This window comes from Lepus europaeus, chromosome X, assembly GCF_033115175.1.
Source record: "Lepus europaeus isolate LE1 chromosome X, mLepTim1.pri, whole genome shotgun sequence".
NCBI lineage: Eukaryota > Metazoa > Chordata > Mammalia > Lagomorpha > Leporidae > Lepus > Lepus europaeus.
The window spans coordinates 116,578,375-116,601,188 of NC_084850.1; the positions used below are offsets into that span (position 1 = coordinate 116,578,375).

General features: G+C 36.8%; 1 protein-coding gene across 9 annotated transcripts in view; it reads left to right on the forward strand.

The window, feature by feature from the left end:
- DMD (dystrophin) overlaps positions 1 to 22,814 on the forward strand; it is a 2,142,101-nt gene that overhangs the window by 1,344,884 nt on the left and 774,403 nt on the right. For 8 of the 9 annotated variants that reach the window (XM_062183372.1, XM_062183374.1, XM_062183377.1 and 5 more), the window contains one exon: positions 14,952 to 15,116. The exons of the other annotated variant lie outside the window; for it this stretch is intronic. In XM_062183372.1, the coding sequence (XP_062039356.1) occupies positions 14,952 to 15,116 (165 nt within the window). The remainder of the gene's footprint in view (positions 1 to 14,951; positions 15,117 to 22,814) is intronic. 9 annotated transcript variants of the gene reach the window in all.

Genomic DNA, 22,814 nt, shown 5'->3' on the forward strand with positions numbered 1-22,814 from the left:
GGCCATAATGACTATGTTCTCTAGCTGTGCTACCAAACACGGTGTGGCTTTTGAGAATTAACAGTGTGGCAACTGCAAATCACGAAGTGATTTTTAAATTGTATTTAATTTTAATTAACTTATCCCTAAAGTTATATTTATGTAGTATGATTGGTTTTTAAATGGAAATTCTAAAATTGAGGATTATTATCATGCGGTTTATTTTTCCCCTGGAATTCTGGCATATAGGGATTTATATGAAAGTAAAAAGGAGGCAACTCTTTTTTTAATTCTATTTTTTAAAGTTTTATCTTTATTTACTTTAAAGTCATAATTACACAGAGAGAGAAGGAGAGGCACAGAGAGAGAGAGGTTTTCCATCCCCTGGCTCACTCCCCAGTTGGCAGCAACAGCTGGAGCTGTGCCGATATAAAGCCAAGATCCAAGAGCTTCTTCCTGGTCTCCCAGGTGGGTGCAGGGGCCCAAGGACTTGGGCCATCTACTGCTTTCCCAGGCCATAGCAGAGAGCTGGATTGGAAGTGGATGCTGGCACTGCATGTGGCGACTTTACCTGCTACAGCACAGCACTAGCCCTTTTTTAAAAAATTCTATTGTAAAGAAAGCTAATTTTAGCACAGTTCAAAAACTAACCCAATAAATATCAATGCCTTATAATTTATCCTGATTCCTGATTTGGGAATAAAATTACACATATCATATCTTAGTTTTCTTTGATTTTGAAAAAGTAATTATTTGAAAGATGAAAGAGAAAAGAGGGAGGGAGAGACAGAGAGAGCAAGGGGGGCTACCGAGAGCTCCCATGTATTGGCTCAGTCCACAAATGCGTGCAACAGCCCTGGGGCTGGACCAGGGCAAAGCTGGGAGCTGCAGAATCAACCCAGGTCTCCCACATGGGTGGCAGGAGCCTAATTACTTGAGCCATCACTGCTGCCTCCCAGGATCTGCTGTAGCAGGGAGCTGGGGTCTGGATCTGACTCCAGTGTGAAATAAGGGCATCCCAATGGGCATGCTAACCCCCAGGCCCAATGCCCACTCCAGTTTCCCTTGAATTGTGATCAAACAAAACAAACGAACAAAAAATTAAAAACAGCAGTCCCTAAGAATTCAACGGACCTTCTTTTAATCAGCCAGGCTGTTGTGTAGGTTATTTTGTTAAAATACAGAGATTTCTGATGGAAGACTGTGAGAATAAAGTAGCTCTTGTGCAGAGTGACTTTTTAAAGCCCTTGCTTGAGAATGAGTATGACTGAGTGTGCAGGAAAGAGAAAAATACCTGGTTAATGCGTAACAACGCATTCTCTGTCCTGTGTACGTGTCACATAAAATTACATTTTAACTTCGTTGTGAGTTTTACAGTCGTCCAGGTTTAACCAATACATGATCAAAATCACATTAGGTAGTAAAGAGTGTGTGGGTAGGTGGATAGCTAGCTGGGTGTAAATCCCTATAAAATCCATTTCCAAAGATAAATGAGAGCTATTGAAGTTTGGGCAAAGCAATTTTACCAATTCACATTCCTTGTCTAATGCCTCTGAGAGCTCTTACAGGGCTTTTTACCTAACTCTAGGGTAGGTTTGAATCAAGGTGAACAGTCAATTTTTTTTCCATGTACTATGTGTATTATTAAGGATTCTTTTACCATGGAGTGAGTTACTTATGCTGCAAACTAAGAAATTAATGAACAAGGATACCACTCATGAACAGTAAGGTTTATTGAAAAGCCAATATGAGTTTAGTGGGGTAATGAAGGGCAGTGTTCTCCAAGGACTGCAAACCTACTTATTGTACATCAAATTTTATTGACTTTGAAATCTTGCTGGAAATGTCCATTTACCTCATCCTGTATTATGTGCTTGAGACCTTTAGCAATAATATCAAAATCCAGGTGTAGTAATGAAGTGGTTATGCAATAAAACTATTACATGTTATAATTTGAAACAAGAGACTTTACTATTACATTCACTCAAAAATGGCAGCAGTATAGGACATACTCCTATAAATCCATAAACATTGTAAATAAAATCCACGTACTTCTAAAAATGAAATCCACCTACTTTCAAAGTAAAACTCCTGTTAAATCAACAACAGGAGCCGCTGTGCACTTGCTCCCCATATTGTACCTCTGTCCTTAATGAGGTGTACTATGAGAATTAATGGTAAAACTTGTCTTCAAACTGTATTTTATACTTTGTCTGTGTGGGTACAAATAGTTGAAATCACTACTTAGTAAAGAGTTGGTCTTCTGCATAAAAAGTCAATTAAAAACAAATCTTAATGGAAAATGGAATGGGAAAAGGAATAGGAGATGGGATGGGAGTGCAGGTGGGAGGGCTGGAATAGGGGGAAGAATCACTATAGCCCTAAAAGCTGTATATATGAAATTTGTATTCATTAAATAAAAACCTCCAAAAAATAAAAAAGAAAGTAAAACCCCAACAGCTATGCCATTGGTGGGTGACTGTCCCAAAAATGATTTATAATTAGTCACTTTAAAATTATATATGAATTTATAATTTTTAAATATCTAGTGGCATAAAACCACACTGTATTTTTCAATTTTCTATTCATAATACTTTTATTAAATTTCTTGAGGGGAAAAAATAAATGACCTTCTAGAGAGGGTTATTTTATCATGAGACCATTTGTAAAAAATTAATAGGGCATTGCGCCTGGTAATTTATCTCCCATAAGTCTAGATATCTAGTATGGTTTTAATTTATTGAAGCTGAAAAATATGTGAATCCAAATGAGGTTTCCAAATATTTCATAGCACTTGCATTTTATCCAAAAGAAGATAATGGTATACATGAATTATGTAATTGATATTACTGAACTTGGTCAGTTGTAATTGTTTTTCTTTGTTTTTTGTTATTGTTGTTGGTAGCAAGAAAGTAAGAGAGGCAACAGAGTATTTGTTTAAGAGGCACTCAGTAAGCCCCATGATTTAGCATTTTCCCTGGTGAAGGGATGCTGGAGGGCTATACTTAACCATACGATGGGTAACTTGTCAACTAAAGAAGAAATAAATGTGTAGATGGTATATAGGACAGTGGTAGGAACAAAAGTAATTAGTAGTAATTAATAGGTAAATAGTGACTCAGTATCATAGAAAATGTTACTACCAATGTAATTTCCAGCTCCAGAATTTAGAAAATCAGGGTAACCGACAGAAAACGCACTGTAAGTTGAGCCTTATATACGTATTCTTTCCTCCTGTTAGTGATTTATTGCAGCACCACTTCATTACCACACCTGGATCCTGGATCGTGTGAAGGCTGCTGAAGATGTGGAACTAACCAGATTTGACCCTCTCATACTCCCGTGTTCCACAAAGCAAAGTTCTCCAATCTAGTTGTCTGGGGAAATGTGTTGAGGTTATGCTAGTGAACTTGGACACTCACACATAGACTAAAACAAGAACTTGAGTTAGAAATGTCATATATGGGGACATGAGCACTTTGAAGAGAATGTCTTCAATCTCGCTCTAACCTCCTCTCTTCTCTGTTCTATTACTAAATGACTGTTTTGTGTGATCTTTCAACAAATGCTAGATTGTGTAAGAAGATGCTAAAGGTACACAGAGATGTAAAATTGTATGTGTGTGCATGTGCAAGCTTTTGAGAAGAGACAAAGGAAAAAGACATGAGCTGGAGGAGAATAGTAAAATAAAGAAAATACTGATAACAGACAGGGTCTAATGAAGTAGCCCAGATAATAAATGCCACAGAGTTCATTAGAAAGAAGAGCTATTTCCATCCGGAGGGATCAGACATCTTCTCTGAGGAGATAGCACCTTCATTATCTAAAACACAAAGGATGGGGAAGAGTTTCATGTGTTACAATTAGGAAAAGTGATACTTAGTTCAGGGAAAAGAATACATATTAATGGCAGGGTAGATGGTGACAGAATAGAACAAAAGGCAGTTCAAGGGCATAATAAAGAGAGCATTTTGACCAAAATGGGAGGTTCTGTTATTAGAAAGACATGAAGAATAGTAGATTGGGTCAGATTGTTGAGGACTCCTTTTAATAAAGTCAGGCTAAACAATGTGGAGACGACTGTTAATCAGTCATGCTGTTTTAAGCAAGGGAATAAAACAATAGGTGCAAATTTTAAAAGGTGAATTTGGTAGTTACAAGAACAATAGAACTTCATCACTCGACATACTTCAGAGTTATGAAAAAATCTTGGTAAGAGCTAATTGTTAACTAAAGGAATTATTAGAAGAAGTGACTTGAAGGAAAGCAAACATTGACCTCCAACTCATACCAGTATATTCTCAGAGCAGTAAAGTTTAAGGGCATGGGAGGCAAAATAGTTTACTGGTGAAGGTCGTGAGATTCCAAGTTGGACTTCTTGAGTTCAAAACCTATTTTGATTTCCACTTACCAGCTATGGGACCTTAAGCCAGTCACTCAGCCTCTGAGTGTAAGGTTTTCGTGCAAAAATTAGGGCTGATAATAGTATTTACAAATTAGTGTTATTGTTAGATGTTGTATATATATATATGTACATATATATATATATAAAACTTAAAACAATGCTTACTACCCTTCAAGTGCTACACAAACATCTATTTCTGTAGAACAAATATATATGTATACCCAGTATTTAAAATAATAATTTATTATTTAAAAAGTAACACATCTTTGCTGCAGAAGAAGTAAAAATTCAACTAACACAAACTATAACCCAGAAATTGAGTGTTAAACTTTCATATACATTCTCCATATTATTAAATTTACATCTATATCACCTTTTTAATGGCTGTATAGTATTTCACTAACTGAATAGTCCATCATTTTGAACTCATACCTGATCCATGAGCTCGCAAGCTGTTTCAAATGTTTTGTGTCTGGGTGAATGTTCTTGTAGCTTGATATAAGTACACATCATTATTGCCATATAATAGAGTATTAGAAGTAGACTGTCTTGTCTAAGTGCAGGAATATGTTTAAGACTTCAAACATGAATGCAAAATATACCTCATGCACCCCTGATCCTTTTCTCCAGGATATTCCAGCTTATTTGGTTATCAGAAGTATGTAAGTCCCAATACTTGGCATAGTTGCTCTTGTATGACATTTTTGTATTGTAATACAAGATACTTTTTAAGATGGCTTTTAAATCAAAATTATGAGAACACTCACATATTTTCATTATTTTATGGCTTTGTTATTTATATCTAAAATTTCACTCACCTGGTATCTACTTAGCAATTGTATGAGACAAGATTTTAAAATTGTTAAAATTCAATCAAGTATCATTTATATTTCTAAGTATGCAAGTCTTGAAATTCAACATTTACATTAAATTATTTGGAAATAATACTAAAGTATTATATAAGTTGATATGTATTTGAATTGATAATATTCTGTTACTATTTTAAGTCATTAGAATAATTTTTATCACTTTCTTTTATAACTGAATGACAAGACTTCTAAAATATAGACGTTACCTATTATAGTTATATGAAGATAATGTAATCAAGATTTTGTGTTAATCATGATCAAAAAAATTGCTGAGTAAACAATCCAACTTATCTTTTTTGTCACTATTAAATAAGAATTTATGAGAGTTGGATGGTAGTTTTTATTGGTTTCAAAAATTTTAGATGCATATATTTCATTTATATGAGGTTACTTTAAAAGGTTTGCAAAAAAAAAGGAATAAAGGGTGAGTTATTTTGGTACAAACATTTTTGGAACCCATGCATAATTTTTTATAATATTCATTTTCCACGAACTTTTTGAAGTGCCCTGATATTGTTTCTTATTGGAGTTGACTTCTAAATATGTATCTCTTTAAAGATAATGAGTATTCAACATATATATGGTTCCCCCAAAATAAGAACTTTTGTAAAGTGTGAGCTAGAGTGTTTTCACTTACATATTTTTAGTGTAGAGTATGATCTTTTGAAATGTGTATACTTGGTAGAATGGCTAAATCTAACTATTTACTGTCATATACACAACCTCACATACTTATAAATTTTTATATGATAAAAATTACTTTGTGTTCCAAACATTAACTAAATATGATCTCAGAAATTTTTTATATACATTATATTGTTATTGGGTGTAGGCACAATAATGTTTAATACATCACTAGAATTTATTCCTCCCTTTTTTCTGAAATGTTGTGTCCTTTGACTAACATCTCTCTAATATCCCAAACCTCCAGCCTCTGATAACTGCAATTTTACTTTCTTTTTCTGAGTTTGAGTTTTTTTTCACTCCCACATATAAGTGAGATCGTGCAGAACTTGTTTTTCTGTGCTTGGTTTCTTTAAGTTAACATAATGTCCTTTGGCTCATCCATGTGGTCACAACTGACAAGATTCCTCTTTTTTATGAATGAGTAGCATTCCATGGTGTGTATGTAGCACATTTTCATTTTTCATCAATTGATTGACTCTTCAGATGATATCATATCTTGGTTATTATGACTAACACTTCAATAAACATGCAAGTGCAGATATGTCTTTTAAATATTGATTTCATTCCCTTTGGCTATACATCCAGTAGTGGAATTGCTAGATGATATGGTAGCTCTAGGTTTAATTTTTTTAGGAACTTCCAGACTGTTTTCAACAATTACTGTACTAATTTACATTCCCAGCAACAGTGTTCTAGAGTTTTCTTTTCTCTATATCCTTGCCAAGGGCTTTTATCATTCATCTTTTTTATGGTAGCTAATCTAACAGGTTTGAGATCATTGTGGTTTTGAGTCACATTTCTCTGATGATTAGTGATGCTAAGTACTTTTTCATTTACCTGTTGATCATCTGTGTATCTTCTTTTGAGAAATTTCTCTTCAAGTCCTTTGCTATGTGTAGACATTGATATATAAATTTTGCTTAGAAAAATCGATGACCTAATTTGTGTGTGGTATATAACTTATTTTTTAAAAAATTAATATAGTATGAATATTGTTCCTATAATAGAATATTTTCATTGTTTAGTGGATTCAATGTATTATGTGAGTGTAATCTATTCTACTTGGGGGAATTTTGTTTCAGTTTCTCACTAGTGTAAGTTACAGAATCGAAGACTCTTGTCATATGCCTGTACCTGTAACTCTGATATTTCCCTAGGAAACTTCATAGAAGTGGAATTTTGTGTTTGAAAGGAATGAATGCTTTAAGGTTTTTAATATAATTTTATGTAATATTTTAATCTGAAATATAACAGATTTTTAAAGATTTATTTTACTTGAAAGGCAGAGTTACAGATAGAGATGGAGAGACAGAGAAAGATATTCCATCTCAATTTACTTCCTGATGGTCATAACCACGAGGGCTAGGCCAAGCTGAAGCCAGGTGCTTTTTCTGCATCTCCTACTTGGGTGCAGGGGCCCAACCACCTGAACCATCTTCTGTTGCTTTCCCAGGTGCATTAGCAGGGAGCTGGGTAGGAAGTAGAGCAGCTGGGACTGGAACTGGCACCCATATGGGATGCCGGCGCTGCAGACAGTGGCTTAACCTGCTATGTCACAACACCAGCCCCAAAATATAATAGATTTACATAAGAGTGCACACATCATAAGAACAGAAGTTGATAGCTTTCATAAAATTTACATACCCATTGCTATGACCACTCAGATAATGAATTATAACATTTCTCGGGCAATGTGTCTCATGCTTGTTCCTTCTCATTAATTCATCCTCTGCTATCACACTGTCCCAAATGTAAGCATATTCTTCTCAGTTCTAACACCTATATCCATTTTGGTTGTCTTTGAAATTTATATCGATGGACTCTGGTTTATCCTGCTCCACAATACTTTTGTGAGATTATTCAGTGCTATTGCATGTAGTGTCTCTACTTTTTCTCTAAACTATACAGTATTTAATTGTGTGGATATTCTGCAGTTTGTCCATTGGTACATTTGTTCCATATCCTCGTGAAATACATGCATTTTCTAACTTTTTCACTTTAGCCATTTTGGTGGATGTGAACTGAGTATGTTACTGTGTTTTGATTTGCAACCCCTTGATGATTAGTGCCATTTTTATATCCTCTCATGTAAAGTCCTTGTGCTTATCTTTTGCCCTTTGAAAAAATTAGTCATCTGTCTATTTTGTTATGGATATAGGAATTCTTTGGATACAAGTCTTTTGTTGGATATATACTTTGATAATGTTTTCTTCCAACCTAGGCCTTACTTCTTCTCTTTATAATGTTTCTTAATGAGTGAAGTTCAATTAATGAATCTTTTATAGTTAGTGCCTTTTATGTTTTGTTTAAGATTAAATAATTACTTGCCCTAAAATCATCTACTTTCCTGTATTTTCATTTGGAAGCTTTATTGTTTTGCCTTTGACTTTGAGGTCTGCAAACAATCTGGAACTGAGTGTGTGTGTGTGTGTGTGTGTAGTATCAAGTAAGAGTCAAGATTAATTTTTAAATTAATAGTCAATTAACTTGTTTCTATTTATTAAAAAGATCATCCTCTCAACACTTTAATAAAGTAGCATCATTGTATACAGTCTATTTGTTCTCACACCAATACTACATAGTCTTAATTAAAATAAATATTGATATCTGGTTGCAAACACTCTTAAGCTGTTGTTCTTCAAGATAACCTTGGATATCCTTGGCCTGTTGCACTTCCATGTAAATCTTAGAATTGGCCTGTCAATTTTTATTGAACACTAACTGCTCCAATTTAAATCAGAACTGTATTGAATTTATAGATTGTTTGAAGAGTGGGTATCTTATGTTCTTAAAACTGTATATATGAAATACATAAAATTTGTTCTCTATATAAATAAAGAAAAAGAAAAGAAATAGATTGAAGAGAAATGATTACAATATTGACCTTTTTAATCCAGGAACAAGGTATATTCCTCTGTTTAGATTTTTCCTTGATTTATTAATAATGTTTATAATTCTAAGAGAGGAAATTTTTGCTTTATGGTATGACATCAAATTGCTTCCTACAAGCATAAGAATTTGTGCTCCAGCAAACCTCATGACATTGCTAATTTTCCAGTACTTTGGCAAATGCCTTTTAGAGAAGCCAATATAATAGGGAAATGAGCTTTAAAATATTTTGCACCAAATAAATTTGTCTTCTGATTCCAACATTTTCTAGGAACATCCAAAGTATTCTGGTACATCCCTCCAGTCATGTAGAATAATCTGTATTTTTCTTCACCCTTGGTGGTATAGTGTATTTTCAAAATTGGTTTTTTGCCAGTGCAGTAAATGTAGTTCTAATTTTCATTTCTTCCATTATTGCCAAGGCTGAATTCCTCTTCATGTGTTTAAAAAATCTTTGTGTGTTTTCTTTTCTGTCAGCTGTCCTCATCTTTTCTCCAATTTTGTTTTTGGTTATTGGCCTTTGTATTATTAATTTATAGAAATGTTCTTTTATATGTTGGGAAAATGAGCCCCCTGAGATGTTACAATTTTTTTCACAGTCTGTTGATTTGCCCTTTGTGTCTATGGCTTCCTTGGTCATGCAGAAGCTGTTATTTTTAAAGCCCAGTTTATTAATTTTTGTCTGCTAATTAAGGCTATTTAACTTGGGGATGCAGTTTACATTTTATGTGGTTGATCACTCTCAATGTATCTTGCTTCTAACATTGAAAAAAAACTCCAGGATTTAATTCAATAAATACTATTGGAGGTCTACCATGTAGAGGAATGCAGCTCATCTGGAAATCAAAGCTCAATGAGGGAGGTCAATGTAAATAAAAGTGAAATAGTCTGGAGGTCAATGAGAAGCACAAGGTGGATGAGGATATGTCTAATGGGACATAGTAACTAATCTGTAAAGGTAGTCTTGTCGTAAGCCATCATGTCAGCATGCCAGCCATTGCACCATTTTCTGGCAGGATTTGTTTTACGTCTATAACCAGGAATTGATAGTTTGGGAGGATTAGAATGAAACCAACAACCTCAGTTAAATGCTGTACAGATTGCTGTGCTTACATATGACTCCTAAATGAAATGAGAACTATTTCATGATCAGATAAAAAGGAGTTCATAGCTCAATTTTAGATATTTTAGGGAAATATGATGGCTATTATCTCCAGGAGCTTCAGAATCTAAAGGCTCTTAGATGCTGTTAGCCAAAGCTGTAAAATGCTTTTTACATGTACTTGTGAGTAGAAAATGATACAATAAAAATAAAATGTTTAGTTACCTCGCTTTAAAGTGCTGGGGAAAAGAACTAAGTTTAGTGTGTTATAAGATTATGTATTGCAGAGATAGAATTGCATTTGTGATATCGCTTATGTCTCTCTCTCTCTCTCTCTCTCTCTCTCTCTCTCTCTCTCTCACACACACACACACACAGAGTTCAACACTACAAACATAGTTATGAGTTTTAGCTATGAGACAATGATAAGCCTAACACATTTAATATTATGTTTACTCGGCTTTATAGCAGGACACAGGTGAGGCGGAGTAGATACAGTGTCATTATTCATGGCCAACTATTCCATGCTACTTGAATGCTCTGCTTCTCCTGTTCCTTGAAAGCCATGTACAGATCACCTCAAATAAGAGTCATCATCTCTATTTCCCATTCGTCTTTTACATCATTTTAGTCACATAGGTCCAAAGCTTGTATTCCTAATCACAGTTCCCAGAGTTGAGATGCAGTTCCACACAACAAAGGTAGGCCTAACACTTGTCATTCTTCTTAATGTTAGTGTTTCCAAGAACACATTGCTGTGGGAGCCTGAATTCAGTCCCAGGCTATCCTGCATCAGCCCACGCTACTTGTTAACCCCTTACTCATGCATTCATATTCATTTTGTACAATGTATATGTATGTACAGAACATTTCAAAGTATAAATTGTTTGCATGTAATGAGATTTTATGTAAAATTCCTTTCCCTACAAATTAATTGATTATTTTGTTCATGAATGTGTCTCTTTTTTCATCCCATGAATTGTGAATAGAAATAGAAACGATAATCATTAGTGATATCTTTAGAGCAGGATATGCAGGAGTTGTTGCAAAGTATATGACATTGTTTAGATAACACACTAACATATTAGTACGCTTGTCTAGTTTGCTTTGACAAAGCTCTCTTATAATTCATAATGTCATAATAGTATCATTATATAATTAATGTATCATGCTATTTTATTTATACTAAAATGAAATGTTACATTTGTATTGTTAAAATCTTATTACTATCAATGTCATTGAAGAATCATCATTGTGAGTTTACAATCTTTGTTCCTGGGTATTAGCTTTTTGTTGCTTATTTGAAAAGAAGACCAACACAGAAAAAGATCTTTCATCCCCTAGTTCATTCTCCAAATGCTTGCAACAACACAAATCAGGCCAAGCTGAAGCCAGGAGCCCAGAACTCAACCTGACTCTCCCATATGGGTTGTAAGGACCCAAGCACTTAAGACACAACCTGCTGCCTCACAAGGTGTGCATTACAGGACGATAGAAATGGAGTGGAGTCCGGACTAGAACCCAAACACTTCAGTGGCATCTGCATCTTAACCATTATGCCAAATGCCTCCCCCTCAGTTTAACCCTTGATATACTGAAGAAAAGTGCTTTATTCTTGTTTATCCTGGCTCCTTATTGACACTTGAGAAATACCTGCTTACACGTCACAGCTTTATCATCATTCACTATTATGCAGACTATTTCTTTAAGCCATTTTCAAATTATTTAATCCTTTCAGTAGATATGTGAAGAAGGTACTGTTGTTGTACCCAATCTGTAAGAGGAGGCATTGAGAGTTAGTGAAAAGATGGTTAGAATATTAGGCTAGAGCTGGAACCAGGATTTAAAACTGTTAAACCAAAATTCTTAAAGTGGATAGTTCTCTGAAACTAAGCATTTGCTGAACCATTATAGATGCTAGCCAGCAAAGTTGCAGATCCTGGGACAAGTTCTGTAATAACCAGCTGCAGGTTTGTGTAGAGGTTGGGAAAATGTCTGCCAGACCTAAGAGCCAAGATAGTTTGTATAACAAAAATTGGAGGACAGGAAGGATCAGTTATTGAAATTGGACTTAGGAACTTACACTGGCGTTAACTAAGAAGGGTGATTACCTGACATGGACAAAGCTTGGAGATAGGAGAGCAGTGGAGTAGTTTTACTTTTGGATGGTTTGAAGTTAATAGTTCAGACTGGGATGTCATCTACCAGGGATTTTACAGTCAAGATTTTTTTTTAAACTTTTATTTAATGAATATAAATTTCCAAAGTACAGCTTATGGGTTACAATGGCTTCTCCCCTCCCATAACTTCCCTCCCACCCGCAACCCTCCCCTTTCCCGCTCCCTTTCCCCTTCCATTCACATAAAGATTCATTTTCAGTTCTCTTTATATACAGAAGATCAGTTTAGTACATATTAGGTAAAGATTTCAACAGTTTGCCCATATAGCAACATAAAGTGAAAAAACTACCATTGGAGTACTAATTATAGCATTAAATAACAATGTACAGCACATTAAAGACAGAGGTCCTACATAATAGTTTTTTTTAAAAAATAATTAATTTTCTATGCCATTTCCAATTTAACACCAGGTTGTTTTTTTTTCATTTCCAATTATCTTTATATACAGAAGATCGATTCAGTATATAATTAGTAAAGATCTCATCAGTTTGTACCCACACAGAAACACAAAGTGTAAAAATACTGTTTCAGTACTAGTTATAGCATCACTTCACATTAGACAACACATTAAGGACAGATCCCACATGGGGTGTAAGTACACAGTGACTCCTGTTGCTGACTTAACAATTTGACACTCCTGTTCATGGCGTCAGTAATCTTCCCAGGCTCTAGTCATGAGTTGCCATGGCTATGGAAGCCTTTAGAGTTCGCTGACTTTGATCTTATTCCGATAGGGTCATAGTCAAAGTGGAAGTTCTCTCCTCCCTTCAGAGAAAGGTACCTCCTTCTTTGATGGCCCCATTCTTTCCACTGGGATCTCACTCACAGAGATCATTCATTTAGGTCTTTTTTTTTTCCATGATATCTTGGCTTTCCATGCCTACTATACTCTCATGGGCTCTTCAGCCAGATCCGAATTCCTTGAGGGCTGATTCTGAGGCCAGAGTGTTGTTTAGGACATCTGCCATTCTATGAGTCTGCTGTGTATCCCGCTTCTCATGTTGGATCTTTCTCTCCCTTTTTGATTCTATCAGTTAGTATTAGCAGACACTTGTCTTGTTTGTGTGATCCCTTTGACTCTTAGACCTATCAGAGCCATCAAGATTTTAACATACATTCAGAATTGTGGAACAGTGTTTTGTTGGTTTAGCCTGTAATTATTTACTTACTAACTTTCCTTATCCCTTCCTTCCTTCCTTCACTGTCTGGCTTTTATAATTAAATTGAACATATCTCAGAGTTTTTCTCTTATTGAATCCAATGACCTACCCTCAATCCTACAATGTTTAATACCATATCATACTACTTCCCAGGCTATTTAATGTTTCTCAACTCCAATGTCATCATCTATATACAAAATTGGAATAACAGTACCTATATTATAGTCATTGGATGGATTAAATCTGACAATAAGTATGACAATTCCAAGCATGATACTTGCTATATATTAAACCCATAGTAAAAATAACCTATAGCTATGAGCTTCAGCCTAGAGGTTAAGATGTCCATATCCCACACCAGTGTGCCTGGGCTCAATTCTAAGCTCCAGCTCCTGGCTCAAACTTCATGCCAATGCTGATCCTGGGAGGCAGCAGTGATGACTCAAGTAATTGGGTTTGTGTTACCCACATTGGAGACCTGGATTCCATTCCTTGTACCTGGCTTTGGCCCTGATCTAGTATGGCTGTTGCCAGGCACTTGAGAAGTAAACCAACAGATAATCAATCAATCTCTCTCTCTCTCTCATAGTTTTTTTTTTTTTTTTGACAGGCAGAGTGGACAGTGAGAGAGAGACAGAGAGAAAGGTCTTCCTTTGCCGTTGGTTCACCCTCCAATAGCCACCGCGGCTGGCGCGCTGCAGCTGGCGCACCGCGCTGATCCAATGGCAGGAGCCAGATGCCTATCCTGGTCTCCCATGGAGTGCAGGGCCCAAGCACTTGGTCCATCCTCCACTGCACTCCCTGGCCACAGCAGAGAGCTGGCCTGGAAGAGGGGCAGCCGGGACAGAACCGGCGCCCCGACCAGGACTAGAACCTGGTGTGCCGGCGCTGCAAGGCGAAGGATTAGCAGCCTAGTGAGCCGTGGTGCCGGCTCTCTCATAGTTTTTTAAAAAACCTACAATTATTTGTTATATACTACTCTAATCCAGATGTTCTTTTTACTTTTCTTCCCAATCATCTTCTTCTGGTTTAGATACACTATGGCTTGTAAACTATTGCACACAAAAATGCTTGGCTCACCAATTTCCCTTCTACAGAAAAGGAGGATTTCCTTGTACAATTTTCCTTAACATAAAAGAAAGCTGGAAGCAAGTATAGTGAAAGAAATGATTGCTATACAAACAAAAATTATAGTTTGGTTTCCTTTTAATTTTATGATGCTCTGTGAATTTAAATCACTCATTTGGAATTTACAAGTGCTAGATTATATATCTGGTACTAATGCTGAATAACTTGGCTTGTTCATTTTTATAACTGCAAAGGAAGTGTGTCTGGCATATACTATACAGCACAGCATTATATTTAGTAAGTGAGTGGATAAGTGAAGAATGTACTCCTTTACGTTTATCACTTGGAGTTGGGTATGAATTTGCATAAGTGTATTTTTGAATTTCACAAAGGCATTGATGTCTTTAGAGCTAACAATTTTTGCATGGTGTTAATGATTCCCAACACATTACTTAAATACTAATATGTAACACATATAAATAATCAGTATCCTGCTCTTAAATATTAAAATCTGTACACTTGTAAAACATTTAAGACAAACAACTTTTTAAAAGCTTTATTTCTTTTTTAAATCATAGAAATAATTTATCTTTTTAAACGCTTTCTTTCCAGGTTTCTAAAGCTTTGCCTGAGAAGCAAGAGGAAATTGTGGCTCATGTGAAAGACCTTGGGCAGCTGGAAGAGCAGTTAAATCATCTGCTTCTGTGGCTGACTCCTATCAGGAATCAGCTGGAAATTTATAACCAACCAAATCAAACAGGACCATTTGACATCAAGGTCAGGACCCTTTGCTTTAAATGATGTTTTCTAAAAGAATGGACATATCACTGAATTAAGTTTTGAAATCATTAACATTATTTTTTTATTATTAAGGTTAAAACATTGCCTTTTAAATCATAATTAGGCAGACATTATCTGGAAACATTACAGAGATATAGGGATCACTTCAATGGGGTCTTGAAGCTGAGGTGAAGGTGATATTGGGCTCAACGTCAACTACAGTTTGGGCAAGTGGGAATTTATAGGCAAGGATCCGTGTGGGGATCAGTGGATTGAAAATGACTAAGTGGAAACATCAAGGGTAAGGAGATCCTAGCTAAACCAATCTAATAGGTTTCTTCCAGAGAAAAGGTGGGGGAATCACACATCACCTGCTGCATGGTAGAGGATGAAGAACCTGGCACAATCAGGTATCAAGGGTAGGGAGTTAGAAACTTTGTTAAAACTGGTTTTTACAAGGACATGCAACACATACACCTAGGAGAATGTTTAGGAACGTGACTTTAACTGGCCAAGTAAATAATCTTTGTCGCCAGCATCATTATTTTTATAGTGATAATAACTATTATTATTTGGCTAGAGTTGTCCTTTTTTTCTTTTAGAGTGTGCTAGAACTAATGTCTTCATTACATTCAAATCACTAGATTTCCTGCGTCGTATTACTATGCTCCATATTCCATCCCTACTTTAATTGCGCTGAATACACAGGAGGGGGAATTCCATGGAAAGTACATATTATGAACAAAATTTTAAAAATTCTTTTCACCAAAATGAACTCTTTTGTATTTGAGAGGTAGAGAGGCAGAAATGGATAGAGTTCCTATCTGCTGGTTCACTTCCTAAATGCTTGCAGCAGCCCAAACAAGGTGTTGAAGCCAGGAGCTGGGAACTCAATCTGGGTGTCCTACCTGAGTGACAATGACCTAATTACTTAAGTCACCAGTGCTGCTCCTCAGGGTCCACATTAGCAGGAAACTGGAGTCAAGAACCAGAGACACTCATAAAACCCACATAGTCCAATGTGGGATGTGAGCATCTTAATTAGAGTCTTATCCACTGGGCCAAATGCCCTCCCTAAAGCGTATATTTTCGTTTCATTTTTCCATGAGTATTTTAAAGTATCCTTATATTTGTAGATATCTTATCTAAAATTAAGTTGTCTAGCAGATTGGGTGCCTACAAAATAATACATAGGCTCCTCAGTAAATATTGTAAAGCCCTCTCACCCTGGAGTTTATCCCCTTGCTCTATCAAGAACTTCCCCTTATGTACCAGTCACTCCAAATGATATGGTATTTCATGCCATACCTCCATGTTTTTGTCTCTCCTTTAAATATATTCTTTGTTTCAGTGTCAACAAATCAGAGAACTATCAGTTCTAGGATCTCTTCATTTTTCCACCTAGCTAGTAGCTAGTGTCCTCAGATATTTGACTAGCGCCCATTGGCCAGTGCAGCAGCACTTCATCAGTACTAACTTTTCATTATTCAATAAACAGTCCCAACAAGACAGTACCATTACTTGGTCCAATACACAATAACGCCAGCCAATTCTCAATGATTTTGGATCTAGTGTATTCTTTTTAAGTACTTGATTCAGTATTACAAAGAGGAAACAACATAAGCTCTTTTATCTCAACCAGAAATGGCTTCTTGTAACCCACAGGTAAAAGTACATTTCTCTACTTTTAAATGGAATGTTTGCTTTGAATGTCCCTTTTCATTAAAATAAGGAAAAGCATACTCAGTGCTAGCTATCACCATGAAAGCAGTTTAAGAGCAAAGCTAAAAAAAAAAAAATCTCTTGACACAGTGAATCTTGTCGACTCAACCAAGGTGACTCAGGTCCCATTTTTTGCTGCCCAGAGTGGTTGTCAAACACTGAAGACCCACATGGAGTCATTGTGGCCCATATGTTTCTGCCAAACAGGTCCCTGCAATGTGGCAAGAAAGCCACTCTCTGTGTGTTAATCACCTTTCTTCATCAAAGCTACAGGCCACCCAGTTCACCCTGGCTGTTGTTTCAGAAAGTCCTGGTGCTTGCCTCCTGAAGCTTGATATAAGTCACTGTGGGGAGAAGCAGCTGCTTGTTCCCCTGTAGAAAGCTCCCTGGCTTCAGTCCTCTGTACATGTGCTTTTTCATCTCTAGAGTACAGATTTGAAAAACATTCTTTTAGTCCTTTCCTTTTACTTGTAATTATATCTACAACAAAGAACGTGAACTTAAATATATGTGTGTGTGTGTGTGTGTGTATGGAGAGAGGGAGGGAGAGAGAGAGAGAGTTTCTCCCAATAACCCTCTAACCCTTTTGTAATCAGGAAATAGCGACCTTTGTGAATAACTTATTAACAGGTGATTTATCCATCTTTGTCTAACTTCTATCTAATTGCAGTATAATAAGTGATTCACTAAGATTATACGGAGGTTTTTTGTGTTTATGATATGAGATTTTAGCTTTTATAGCCTTTGTCACTCTCTGCTTAAAGAGATTAAAGTTTTTTTCAGTTAAACAAAGATGGAGAATCCATTTTTGCTATGCTTAGACTTAAACTACTGAAAACCAAAACTAAAGTGTTTAAGTGGTTTGGAAGACATGCCCATTTATTTTAACACAGAGGAAGAAATTGCCTTTTAAAAATTGTAGAGGACAAGCGTTTGGTGCTATGGTTATGTTAGCCTGCATCTCCTGTTGGAGTGCCAGAGTTTGAGTTCTAGCTCCTCTCCTAATTCCAGCTTCTTATAGTATGGCTTGCCAGGCAGCAGGTGATGGTCAATTATCTGGGGCCCTGCCATCCTCATGGGAAATCTATTTAGAGTAGTACCTGGCTCCTGGCTTTGACCCAACCCAACCTCAGCTGTTCTGGGCATTTGAGGAGTGAATCAGCAGATGGATAATCTGTCTCTGTCTCTCATTCTTTCTGTCTCTCTTTCAAATACTTATAACTAAGTAAATAAAAATTTTTGTAAAAAGACCAAAAAAAAAAATCTTAAGAGTGAGCTAATGCAAAGAAAGTAGATACACAAGCAGTCAGGTCCCTGGTATCATTTCCTAAATCTAAAGAAACCCATCTGGCTACTTCTGAAACAAAGGGCCAGAGGATTTGCCATTGGGGTCATCTGTTTACTCTAGTTGAACTCTGAGCACCTGTTAGAGAAAGTATGCAATACCCTCCATGAACCTCAGCTTTGCCTGCTTGGCACTTTATGCTTATGGATAAAGCGCAGCTAGCTGTGTAATGAAACCAAAATATATTTTTTAACAAAGCCTTAAGGGCTCTGTTCTAATACATTGTTTATGCTGGAGTGAAAATTGACTGCACATCGCTTGGGTTTGTGCAATTTACTCCTGAAATATTCCTATTCAGGAAATCCTGCAAATAGCAATATTCATCTTGAAAATCACCTTACAGAACCCTTAGCAAGCTGAGAAACATAATCAATGAGATCGTGATGTAGAGGGTGAAAATTAGGCGTAATCACAGCCCTTTCCCATCAGTCAGCCCACTAGAAGGCATGCCTTTGAATTTTGATTTTCAAATGTAGTCTCAATTTAGACATAAAATATGTTGATTTCAGATCTCAAAAATGATAATTGAATGCTAAGATCCAGGGACCAGTTTAGAATGTCTATAAAAGATCCTATGGTTTTAATCTTTAATGAGTGCTTTCACTAATGAGCTAGAGGTATGCTGTTTATCTGACACAAAACTGCTAACTACTACTTTCCAAACTTTTTATTGCAATATGATGAGGGGTGGGGGAAATGCCTAATTTTGTGTTAAAGTTTACTAAGTAAAATACTTTCATAATGATGATTTTTTTAATTTTAATTTTATTTATTTATTGGAGAGAGAGACAGACAGACAGACAGACAGACACTGATTCACTCTCCAAATGGCCAGAACAACAAGGTCTGGATCAGGCTGAAACCCAGAGCCCAGAACTCAATCTGGGTTTCCTATGTAGGTCACAGGGACCCAATTCCTTGAATCATCATATGATGCTCTCTAGTGTGCGTATAAGCAGGAAGCCAGAATCAGCGCCAGAATTGGTTCTGGAACCTAGGTACTGTGTTACAGGATGTGACTGTACCAAGTAGTATCTTAACTTCTACACTTTACTGCCCACCTGTCACATTTTCTTTTTATTTGAGAGACACAAAAAGAGCGAGATTCCATCCCCTTGTTTCACTCCCCAAATGTCCTCAATTGCTGGATTAGGCCAGGCTGGGAACTCAATCCAAGTCTCCCATATTGGTTACAAGAAGCCAATTCCTTGAGCTGTCATTGTCATCTCCCAGGCTCTGCATCAGCAGAAAGCTGGAATTAGGAGCCAGAGCTGGGTATCAAAAGCAGGGATTCTGACGTCGGATGATGGAGACGTAACCACTAGACTAAATGCCTGGTCTGTTTGGGGTTATTTTTTCCCTCTTCCTTAAATAATGAGCTTCCTTCTGTGATCTATAAACAACAAAATACGATACACTGATAGCTGCACCTTAACAGGTAGGACACACAAATGCCTGTGTTGTCAACCCTGCTGTGAGTGACCATTAAAGTTACTGAATATCAAAAAGCTTTTCTTTGTGTGTGCTCTTTCCTATCAAAGAAAATGGAACTGGACAATGTAGGGAAGAAAGCCTTCATTCAGAACTTTTGCAGTAGAGAGCTTGCATTCACTTCTGCTGAAATAAAAAGCAGGAGATCCTCTAAGTGCTGGGATGAGTTAGTCAAACAGTACTGAATGATGTCAGAGGAGACATTAGTTGATGTGTTTAAGTCATCGGTCTTGGCCAACTGGAGCTTATCAAAGTGAGATACCTACCCTCTTATGAAGACTGACAGACAGGGGCACTATCTTCCCTAAGGATTGTATTTCAAAGAGATGGCTCCCTGGTCCTTGAGAAAGATATTCCTCTGGGTCTGAAATTGACAAGAGTCTGGGAGAAGATTTGTATCTCACAGAGGGAGGGAAATAATTTGAAACACAAAGGTTTCTGGAGTAAATACTCTAAGAAAAAGGAGGTCAGGCCTAAAGTCATGAAAAAAAATCTGTATCAGGTTTATTTAAGCTGAGGGTCATGTGAAGGCCTTCTTTGTCAGTCCCTTTTCAAAGGAAACCAGGTTCCTACTGAACAATTAAGGAAGGCTTGTTCACAGAGTCCGGCTTCCCATTGTTGAAGGACTGTTTGAGCTAAGTCTCTGTGGTAATACAGAATGTTTGTTGGACATTGCATGCAATCTGGCATTTAATAGGAAATTTCTTTTTTAAAAAAAGATTTATTTATTTTACTTGAAAGTCAGAGTTACACAGAGAGAGGCAGAGGCAGAGAGAGAGAGGGAGAGAGAGAGAGGGAGAGAGTGAGAGAGGGAGAGAGTGAGAGAGGGAGAGAGAGGGGGAGAGAGAGAGGTCTTCATTCGCCAGTTCACTCCCAAGTTGGCCACAATGACCAGAGCTGAGCTGATCCGAAGCCAGGAGCTTCTTCCGGGTCTCCCACGTGGGTGCAGGGGCCCAAGCACTTGCACCATCTTCCACTGCTTTCCCAGGCCATAACAGAGAGCTGGATTGGAAATGGAACAGCCGGGTCTCGAACCTGTGTCCATATGAGATGCCGGCACTGCAGGTGGCAGCTTTGCCTGCTACGCCAGAGCACCAGCCCCTTAGATTTCTATGAAAATGAGAAGATAAACAAAGGTTGATGATTAGAGCGATTACAAATTAAGTTTCTAAGTCTAGAAGGAAGCAAAATTTCTAGATTTTTGGCCTGGAAACATCTTTACATGGTGAACTGAGGATGGCAAGGATAATCTGATGGATTCCCTGGTTTTCTGTTTAAATGCTTTCAGCAATGACACAAACATCAGAAAGTCTTCAGCAAGATTGTCCACTGTCAGAGTAATTTCCTGGAGCGGGGCATGGAGGATGTGGCAGTTCGAAGAACTTCCTGTGGGGCTCACATAGTAGCAGCCACAGGCACTACAAAAGTAGTCCATGTGTAGGTTGCTGTGGTGATGAGTCCTTTGCAGTTTATATCGAATCATTCAGCTTCAGCTTGCAGGGCTTCCTCAGATACTCTGGGAGAAAAGGTAGCTACAAGATAACCTAGAATATAATAAGCATCTAAGGAGATTTTAGTTAGCAGTGACACCAAGTCAGGAGGGTGGGAAAAAATGCAAATGTTAATCTGGAGGGTTGTAGGCAAATCTGGAAGGAAACTGGAAAAATTGAAAATGGGTGAAGACTGATAGAAGATGTAAGATAGCAGAATTCAGTCCAGTCTACAGGTAGGTAACAAAACCATGTAGCAAAGAAATGAAATATAGCTCAAAGTCACTGAGTAGGGCTGGAACCCAAAAACCATCATGGTATGCTAAAGTTTTTTATTGAAACATAATAATTCATCTCTACCTTTAGCCCTCTTTTGATGAAATTTTAGCAAGATAAGACTATTGTTTATGAAATGAAGCTGATCTCTGTATTTACATAGATATATCAAGATGGTAATTGACCACATTTTATTAAGGAATTTGAAGATGAATAAGTCCTTAGACATCTACTATACAGCATAGTTCCCACTGCTAAAAATATTGTACTATAAACTTAGAAATTTGCTAAAATGGCAGATATTAAGTAAATGTTTGGCACAGAGCCATAATAATAGCAGGAGTAGTAGTATGTGGATATTTAAAATATCTGTGGAAGTGGCAAGTGTTTAGCCTAGCAAATAAGATGCAAGTTAAGATACACCCCATATTAGAGTGCTTCAATTTGATACCTGGTTCCAATTTCTATCTCCAGTTTCCTGCTGATGCAGATTCTAGGAGGAAGCAGTGATGGTTCAACTAATTGAGTCCATATGGCCTACATCAGAGACCTGGGTTGAGTTCTTGGCTCATGATTTTAGCTGTGGAACAGCCCCAGCAACTGTAGGCATTTGAAAAGTGAAACAGCAAATAGGAGATGGCTCTTTCTCTGTCTCTCTGCTTTTTATATAAGTAAAATCTTATGGAAAATGGAATACAAAGATAAGTTTATTTTGGTGGGAAATGCTTTTGAAATTCATACCTCCAAGGGGTCCTCAAAAAGTGAATGAAAATGCATGTTATGAAAAAATATACATGAATAACAAGCCCACTCTCGATTCCTAACTCTCTCGCACAAAAACTAACTCTTCATGTCCTAAACGTCTCTTAAGTATGCCATCTCTGCATAGTGCTACCTTTGGAGATTAAGTCTCTATCTATTGAGTAATCGGCCCAAGAAACAGATTCTGAACTTTATCAGAATAATTTCCTGTGTTTTATGTTGATTTATCATATCTTTGATTATTTAAGAAATCAGAGTGTGCACTTTTGAAAGAGTTGAAGTCTTATACTCATGTTACTTCCTATATTTATTTTTGAAATATTCTTTTGTTCCTTTGGTTAAATAGATAACCGTGCATTGTTTCAGAGTGACCCATGATCTCGTTTAGCCAAATATTCAAACCTTTAACATTTGTTACAACCCTTTTTTTAAAAAGGATTTATATTATTTATTTGAAATGCATAGTTACAGAGAGAGAAAGAAAGAGGGAGAGAGAAAAAGAGAGAGATCTTCCATCCACTAGTTCGCTTCGCAATAGGCTGCAACTGCCAGGGCTGGGCCAGACTGAAGCCAGGAGCCAGGAGCTTCTCCTGGTCTCCCATGTGGGTG